The sequence below is a fragment of the Melanostigma gelatinosum genome (assembly GCF_949748355.1).
Source record: "Melanostigma gelatinosum genome assembly, chromosome: 18".
Taxonomy (NCBI): Eukaryota; Metazoa; Chordata; class Actinopteri; order Perciformes; family Zoarcidae; genus Melanostigma; species Melanostigma gelatinosum.
Genome location: NC_136651.1, coordinates 14703181 through 14712417, shown reverse-complemented (window position 1 = coordinate 14712417; position 9237 = coordinate 14703181). Strand labels below are relative to the sequence as shown.

The 9237-nt window shown below is 44.4% G+C and overlaps 2 protein-coding genes across 2 annotated transcripts; one reads left to right on the top strand and one right to left on the bottom strand.

Annotated features, from left to right (window-relative positions):
- Positions 1–3999: 3999 nt before the first annotated feature.
- On the bottom strand, positions 4000–6035 carry LOC306792344 (volume-regulated anion channel subunit LRRC8A-like; the record flags this gene model as incomplete). Its single annotated transcript, XM_079289415.1, has 2 exons — positions 5607–6035; positions 4000–4275 (listed from the first exon to the last, which is right to left on the bottom strand). Exons 1-2 carry the CDS (start codon positions 5772–5774, stop codon positions 4000–4002), a joined length of 444 nt encoding a protein of 147 aa, XP_079145541.1. The 5' UTR covers positions 5775–6035.
- On the top strand, positions 5994–7551 carry LOC306792343 (volume-regulated anion channel subunit LRRC8A-like; the record flags this gene model as incomplete). The annotated part of the gene is made up of 2 exons (XM_079289414.1): positions 5994–6008; positions 6096–7551. The coding sequence occupies 2 exons, from the start codon at positions 5994–5996 to the stop codon at positions 7542–7544; spliced, it is 1464 nt and encodes a 487-aa protein (XP_079145540.1). The 3' UTR covers positions 7545–7551.
- Between the last annotated feature and the right edge of the window lie 1686 nt (positions 7552–9237).

Sequence of the window (9237 nt, the reverse complement as noted above, 5' to 3'; positions counted from 1 at the left end):
TGAAAAAAGCTTGGATACTCTTTCATAACAACAGAGCGTATTGTATTTTCACATGAACCTATTGAACCTTTCGAGGTTTTTAATTTCACGGTGAGGCCATGTAAAGACAGACATACGGGTGTCTGGTGATCGGTAAGGAGGCCTTACAGTACTTACGTTAAGACCTGCCTACTAATGGTGTTGCTGGCTGGATTTCAGTATGCTTTGGATGACATCGACCCACTGATTGTAAAGCTGTGGGGGGATCAATAGAAGCCAAGAATACATAGATTGGGTGGTAAATCTCTCAGCAGACCCGCCAAACACCCCCGTCTCCTTCACTCCATCTTCCCCTCTCTGCCTTCCTCTAAAACAACAAGATGAGAAGACCCGTAATTGACTGTGATCTGTATTCCTATTAGTATAAAAGGCGGATCAATTGCACAATTTCTTTCATTAAACCTCTGATTCCCATTCTACTTTGAGGGTGATGGGACAGATGGGTGTGGTGAGCAAATACAAAAACCTATCAATGTCGGTGAAATGTTCAGAATATTCTTCTCCTTGCGGTGAATCATCCAAAAAAAAGAAAAGGGTGGCGGGGCTCTTCTTCTTCAATGATGACATATACTGGTTGCCAGTTGAGCTGCAAATCCTCGAAAAACTAGAAGAAAATGGGCAACGCAATACAAGGGTCGAGGGTGAGAGCAGCACTCAATATAATTCCCACAACAGCACTATTTCTTCAATTTAAAATGAAGGGCGTAAACAGGAGGGAGGAGAGGGCAATGGAGAAGGAGTACATGTAAGGGTGTAGCTGTTGGTTTTAAACAATCAATACAACCTCTTACACAAATCCAAAAAGCTTCTTTTTTTCTGTAGTGTAAATAGTGAATAGTTTCCACTCAGTATCCTGAATAATAGTGCATCTAAGAAACAATTAATAAGACAATTAATACATTTCAAACAGGCTGTACAGTGTGTTGGTCACCTGTATCGTGTACAGATTCTAGTTTCCATTTGAAGGCCTGTAAGCTGCTTTGTTGGCTCGTTGACCTGTCAAGCTGATCCCAGTGAGTGTCACTACAACACTGCAGGCTTTTCTAGAATGCAGCGTTTTTGGCTCCAGGGACTTCCAGGATTCGTTGGTCCCGCCCCCTCCGCAGCTTCTGCTGCTAACCTTGTGTGAACATTCTGTCAGTTCCGTCATGAGGGCAACATGATGCACAGATTTAAAAAAAACAAACCACTGTCAGTAAAGTTACTGTCATTCTGTCCACTATTCTGTCATTGCCAGCTTTTTGCAGAAGTTTGTGACTTTTCCTCTCGCGCCACCAGCAGGTCAACATTCTAATTTGTCCAATACTTTATGAACAAATACTTCCTGAAACAATCAGCCTCAGGTTTACATTGTGTTAAGAGTTAACCAATCTTAGCTCACTAACAGGCTTACATTGGTCGAACCTTGTCAACAATACCTGCTTTAATTCAGCCATGTCATTGTCGGTACATTAGGATGCTAATGTTCAATTGAGCTCAAAACCCCTGCTGTGCCTGCTAGCATGGCTCCACACGCTCAGTCTTGTTGAATACAAAACTCAGAGAAAACACAGCACAATACTTTAATTGTGTCACAGTCCAGTCTGGCAATCTTACTAAATAGCCCACCGGCATGCAATCACCTGAAGAGGTCTTTCAGCTTCAGATACCGCCGCATTAAGTCAAACCTTGTGTGAATGTGATTATATTGCCATATACAGGTGATATTGGCTGGTTTTTAATGTGGCTAATATGGGATAATGCTCACGGGCAATGTTCCCTCTAAGCTGCGCGCTTGAGCAATCGCGCACTGCTCGCACATTCTCAGCGCACAAGAAAATCTATGCAGCGCATAAAATAAAATTCAACATAAACGTATTAATTAATATCTAATATTAGTCCTAATCTTATCTAATCAATTAAACCAATAATAATAATAATAATAATTTTGTTTTCTGTACTATTTTGCAACGTAACTCAGTGAGTGACAGGTGTCCAGCCAATGATACGATTCGGTTCACTTACGCTACGCAGCCAATCATAGCATTGACACTATTGCCCTGCCCATTCGCGCCGTGCAGGTTAGCTAGCTAACAACAGTGCGGCGGAGTTACGAGACGCAAATGCTAACCCCTTATCATGGCGAAACGAACGGGCAGCGACATAAAGTCAAAGCAAGAAGCAGACGAAGCCATCAACCTGGACAAAGTGTACAACCATTGGAGAAGTGAGAAGGACAGACGTGAAAAATAAGGTAAAATTTAAGTCAGATTTGTGCATATTCTAGTGACATTTATTAAGATTTTTTACTTATGGATATTAATCATTAAATTATGTTACTACTAGATAATTTATGGGTAGTAGAAATGATAATAAAAAACTGAGTAATTACATATTTTACAGACAGAGTTACAGGAATTTACACTGTATCACAAGCTACAGCACACGTCATTGTGCAAAATGTGAATGTTTTAATGTGAACAAAATGTTATGTCTGAAAGGTGTATATGTATAATTTCTTCCAGAACAGGACCCTCACACAGGCCAAAGCAAGACTCTTCCCATGGCCAAGCAGGACTCTCACATAAAACATACTACACATCTCATGAACAACAAGATTTTTGTCTTTTTCCTTTAAAGTTTGTCAAATCACTTATATTAAAAGTAAACTAGTGAAAATTGCTGCTGTAATTTGATTATTTTAATAAGCCATGTAACTTGCTATGATCCAAGGTTTTGAACAGGTGTGATACTGGTGTGTGGCCACAGCGTGCACATCTGATGTTGCTCACAGTGGTCCTCAGTGTGCTCAGAGAGCTTGTGTGTATGCCCAGACACATGAAAAATTAGAGGGAACATTGCTCACGGGTGCCTAATTATAGTTAAAAGTGTAAGGTGCAGAGTAAGACAATGTTGCTGAATCCTGGATCTGTGCGTAAAATGTTCGCTCGGTTTAAGCACGGCATCGTGCGCATACCAACTTTGGAATGTAGCCCATCGTCGCTGAGCTTGACATTTCCTCATGTCTTATTGAGGTGAAAGAGCTGGAGAACAATCTGTAATATCGCGGGGTTCGGTGTCAGGGATTGAACTCTTGAATTCCTCAGAACACAAACCTCCAAGAGCTAAGCCCAAGAAGGAAAGATGTCAGTGTTGTGATTGTAAAACAAAGCAAACGCCTCAGTCTCTGATTGTATGACTGTGTTGCTCAGGCAGTTTGTGTTGTGTTTTTCATTAAGTTGATGTAATCAGAGGAAATGCCCGAAGCACTCACTTTTTCCAGCATTGTTTTTAGCAATATTGCATTTGACGTCAGCAGTTATCCCGCTAATGCACTAAAATCATACCCTGGAGGTACAAAAGAGGCCAAAGCCGACCATATTTCACCCGTCTGACTGACACTAGACCACAGAAGAGGGCCGCATTTAAAAATTAGTATCTTGACTAAGTCTTGAATGTGTGGTTTCCTTATACTGTGAAAAAGTCACTTCTCTGATAAACATAGGTTTTTCCAAATGTGTCTATGGCAGATCATGAATTATCTTTTTCCTGCAGTGAGATAAAGATCGGCCATTTGTGTCAGGGGTTGAAATCACAGTCTTTACATACCAATTGCCAACGGAGCATAAAATGATCCCTGTTCCTCTCTGCGGCATGTCAGTGTGCCATTTCCTCTGCATATGGCTCATACAGAAGCATGCATATTTCATGAGGCTTAAAACAGGAATTGCATCTCGCCTGTTTTATTAGCATTTTAATCCCTTTGCAGATTTAACGTTTGTGCCTCAGTCTGAAGAGCGCATAGTTTCAATATAGAGACTTCACACGCTTCATCCGCTGCTTTTTAAATATATCTCCTTGTCATTTTGAGAGGTCAAAGCTAAATTACATTGAAAAACAAAAACATCACGTGACACTTGAATGCACAGGTGTTTTTATCTCATGTATATGTCATCTAAATAGTGCTCTGTGGTATACCAGTCATTTAACGTCCTTGTCGGCCCTCCACAGCTGCTCTTTGACTTCTGGCGGCAGCGTGTTGAACAGGTCCTCCTCCACCACCAGACTGCTCCTCTTCAACAGACGACACTCGCCGAGCTCCACCGTGAGACACTCGAGGCGGTTCCCCCTCAGCTCCAGCTGGGTCAAGCCGGTGAGTTCCCCGAAGCGCGACGGCAGCGTCTGCAGGCAGTTGTTTCCCAGATTCAGAGTGCGCAGCTTCTTGCACTCGAAGAGCTCCGGGGGCAAAGTCTCGATCTTAAGTGGAGAGAGACAGAATAAAGAAGGGTGGAAGTTAACGATGAACAGAAAGAAAGACGAGAGACAGAATAAAGAAGGGTGGAAGTTAACGGTGAACAGAAAGAAAGACGAGAGACAGAATAATGAAGGGTGGAAGTTAACGGTGAACAGAAAGAAAGACGAGAGACAGAATAATGAAGGGTGGAAGTTAACGGTGAACAGAAAGGTTGTTTTTTTCATCCATATGCATTGTCAGGCAACAAAACAAAACAAGATTTGGACACTCAACGCTTCACAGCCAGACTTTAGGTGGGAAGCCTCAAAACTAAATTTAGATTCCGGAAAACGAAAACGCAGAAAAAATGGTTTGACAAGGCTTCAAACGAATAATCTAAAATGTCCCTTGAAGCCTTTGTGTACTTATGTCCCATGGACAGACGTTTATACATTTATAACTCCTTGTTTGTCTCAAAACTAAATGTTTAATCTCTATTCATTGATGTCCAAAATAGTCACAATATTACATAACTCATTTGAATTGATAATGTCGGATTTAGGCACGAGAAGGCTCAGAGACCACCAGCGGGGTCCCATTTAATGAAGCTATTTCTGGCGGCATACAAACCCGCTGGAACCGGTTATCAGTGTAAAACCACACAGGCGAACACAGTAAAATGGCAGTAATAGTAGCCTTTACTGAAAACACATCAGCCGGGGTGAAAAACAGCGGTTTCAGGAGTTTCTCACAGTGAGCAGAATGAAACTGCTACATCGGGAATCAAATAAACGTTTTGTAAAGACTGAAATGCTCCTGAATCCAAACTGACTAACCTAGCCATGACAGTAATGGCAAGATCTGGTACACCCCTCAAAACATTTAGGTTCATTATCTTTGCGGCAGAAATAAAGAACATCCTAAATAAAGCCCGTTTGTGAGGATTTACTTGAAAAGCAATCGTTAGCTTCTGAGGAAGTCGACGGGTCAAACAGTAGCTCCATCAGAGAGAAACTAGATTCGGGGGACAGGAGTTCGCCATGCTCAAAGAATCATGTGGTCCCACGTGACGTTAAGTTAAATAATGTGTTGTACAATAAATATGTCCAAGCTGACTGAAAGAATAAAAGAAGATTAAAGCCTCAGTCATGTGGCTACAGTTAAAGCCAAAACTCCCAACCTGTGAAGATCCCAGTAGTCAAAAGCGTTGACCTTTGTAAATCCCTTATCTGGCCTTTGAGCGAATGTTATACACACATGACTGTAGAATAGATTGGCGGAGATGGATGACCTCTCTAAGAACAAAGGAAATGAGAATGAGGGTTCAGATTTAATGGATTTGTTTTCCTCTCACCCGGTTTGCCGTCACAGCGAAGTACTGCAGGTTCTGGAGGAAGCCCACGTCGGCGTGGATGCTGGTCAGGTTGTTGTGACTCAGGTCCAAGAAGCGCAGCTTGCGGCAGAAGAACAGCTGACTGGGGATTTTCTCTATCTTGTTGCGGTTCAGATACAGCCTCTCCATGTTGGTGAGCGTTCCGATCTGAATGGGGATGTAGGCGATCTGGTTGTACCACAGCTTCAGGCACACGAGCCGGTGCAGGTGCTGGAAGCTGATGATCTCCTCGATCGTCTTCAGGTTGTTGTCCTTCAGGTCGATCTCCTCCAGGTTGTGCAAACTGTAGATGGAGTGCGGAATGCCCCAGGGCAGCTGTGGCTACAGACGTAGCTTACCATCACCGGTATGACTGGGCGAATGGTGTGCATGGATCCTTGTAAAAGCGTCTTTGAGTACTTAGAAAAGCGCTATATAAAATAAAGGATTATTATTATTATTATTATTAAGTTCCCCCGCACAAGCTCTAAACTGGAGCACTTTGTCTCCATCCTCCTCAAGTGCTTTGACTCCCCGTGGACAACCAGGGCTTTGTCTGAGATGGTGGTGGAGGAGAGCGACCCCAAGCCTTTGGGGAAGATGAACGGCTCGACAGACAAGAAGGCCTCGTGTGTGAGCGAGGACGTTGAGGCTAGCGTGCCCATGCTCCAGCGAACAAAGTCCAGGATTGAACAAGGAATAATCGATCGCTCAGAAACTGGGGTTTTGGATAAAAAGGAAGGGGAGCAGGCCATGGCTCTTTTTGAGAAGGTGAAGAAGTTCAGGATCCACGTAGAGGAGGGTGACATCGTGTACCGTCTTTACATACGTCAGACCATCATCAAAGTAATCAATTTCATACTGATAATCAGCTACACAGCCTACTATGTACGCTACATCAGGTTCAGTGTGGTGTGCACGGTGAACATTCAGAAACTTACAGGGTACAGCACGTTCTATTGTGCTCACCCGTTAGCAACTCTTTTCAAGATTTTGGCGTGTTTCTACATCAGCCTGGTGGTGGTTTACGGTCTCATCTGCATGTACACTCTTTGTTGGATGGTCAGCCATTCCCTCAAACGATACTCCTTCGAATCGATCCGTGAGGAAAGCAGCTACAGCGACATCCCCGACCTGAAGAACGACTTTGCCTTCATGCTCCACATGATCGATCAGTACGACCCTCTGTACTCCAAGCGCTTCGCTGTGTTCCTGTCCGAGGTGAGCGAGAACAAGCTGCGGCAGCTGAACCTGAACAACGAGTGGACGCTGGGGAAGCTGAGGCAGCGCATCACCAAGAACTCGCAGGAAAAGCTGGAGCTGCATCTGTTCTTGCTCAGCGGGATCCCGGACACGGTGTTTGACCTGGTCGAGCTGGAAGTGCTCAAGCTGGAGCTCATCCCCGACGTGACCATCCCGCCGATCATCGCCCAGCTCTGCAACCTGAGGGAGATGTGGCTCTACCACACGCCGGCTAAAATTGAGGCGCCAGCTCTCGCTTTCCTGAGAGAGAACCTGAAGTCTCTCCACGTCAAGTTCACGGACATCAAGAAGATCCCGCTGTGGATCTACAGCCTGAAGAACCTCAGCGAGCTGCACCTGACCGGGAACCTGAGCGCCGAGAATAACCGCTACATCGTCATCGACGGGCTCCGGGAGCTCAAGAGGCTCAAGGTGCTCCGTCTGAAAAGCAACCTGACCAAGTTGCCACAGGTGGTGACGGATGTGGGTGTGCACCTCCAGAAGCTCTCCATCAACAACGAGGGCACCAAGCTGATGGTGCTCAACAGCCTGAAGAAGATGGTCAACCTGACGGAGCTCGAGCTCGTTCGCTGCGACCTCGAACGCATTCCGCACTCCAACTTGAACCAGAAGTTACTGCAGGCCAAGAAGATAAGGGTGTGGAGTAGCACCAGATAGGGGAAATATTTGGCAAACCAGTGCAGTTTGTTCTCGTAGCAGACGGCGTCGACATAGTTGTACTGGTGCTGGTCGAGGTCGTACTGAATCCCCTTGGGTTCCGGCGCGTCGGCGCCGCTCACATTCGGGACCGGCATGGTCTCGCAGGACCTGTTGACCACCCACTTGCAAGGCAGGCAGATCATCTTGTCCTGCGTGACCTGCAGCGTGCCGCCGAACACCGCGATCATCAGCATGACGATGGAGATGTAGTCGGTGAAAACGTCCCACCATGGCTTCAGGATGCGGTACGCTGGCTGCGTGTCAGCAAAGTACCGGAGCTCTGTGATGGGAATCATGATGGTTTATCTGACAAGACAGAAAACAGGGAATTAGTGGGGGACATATCAAGTTTAAATCATAATACAATGTTTCGGAAACCTGAATGTATTGGGGGGGGGGGGGGGGGGGGTAAATGTTAGCATATCAAAATGTCACTCAACAATGATACAACCTGCTATGTGGCTCTACAAATGTGAATATTTTATTTGCTAATAAACTGAATATCTTTAGGTTTTTCGACTGTTGGTCACATGAAACCAGCAATTTAAAGATGTACGTTTAGTCCCGCAACTTGAGATGCTACTAATGATTATTTATACGAAATGAGATAAACAGCAAATCGTCACATTTGAGAAGCTGAAACTGGCAAAAGATTGAAGTTTTTGCTTGAAAAATGATGATGCTGAAACTATTAATGGATTATCAAAATAGTAGCGGATTACTTTTGTGATGTTGGACTTATTGAAAGCAAACACCCTTGTGTATCCCCAAGCTTCTTTATGTATAAAGCAACGGACTACATTTCCTAAAAGATCTAAACAAATTAAAGTGTGTAGTACAGCGTAGCTACCGCTAAACAAATGAACAACATGTTAAGAAGAGGAAAGACATCCCCCTTCTGCTCGCTGCAGTGAAATAAAGAATCAGGCAAATTAATAAATCCGACACACAAGTAGGGACTCAACTCCAAAACAGTTATCATCATCACACATGGAGTCCATTCAGCGAGTTTAAGGCCAAGTGTGGAGGACACCAGACATGTAGCACACAAAGAGCGGCAGTCATCGTATCTGCTGAGGAGTCTAATGTGCACCGGGGTTATCCTGGGTGGGCGCGCTGCATGTAGCGAGATCACACTGCGGTTCACAGACTGCAGAGCCAGCTGGATGTAAAAAGCACTGCAGAGCCTGAGACAGCATGCATGTTCACACATATTTCATAATATACATCTCCTGATGTGCAGCAATGTGTCTGCACAAACATGTTCACGGCACGATGGATATGGAGCAGTGTCTTCTTTAAAGGACGACGGTTTGGAATTTAATCTTTAAGAAGTCGGCATGAAATCACACTTAAACATCTGGTCGGGATACTGAACAACAACTCTCTCAGCAAATAGGAAGTAAAACCAAGCGGGCTGTTGACCACGTAGCAAAGAAACCCCAAAACCAGAAGACTCTCCCGGGCGTCCATTTACACTTAAGCACTGTCAAACCACAGCTACTTACATTACTCACATTAACTCACAGATTAGACAAAGTCACTCCATCCATAATTCATCCAGATCAAACCGGCTTTATCAAAGGTAGACATTCATCCACTAACGCACGCAGACTGTTTAATTTAATCAATTACTCATCATTACAACAAA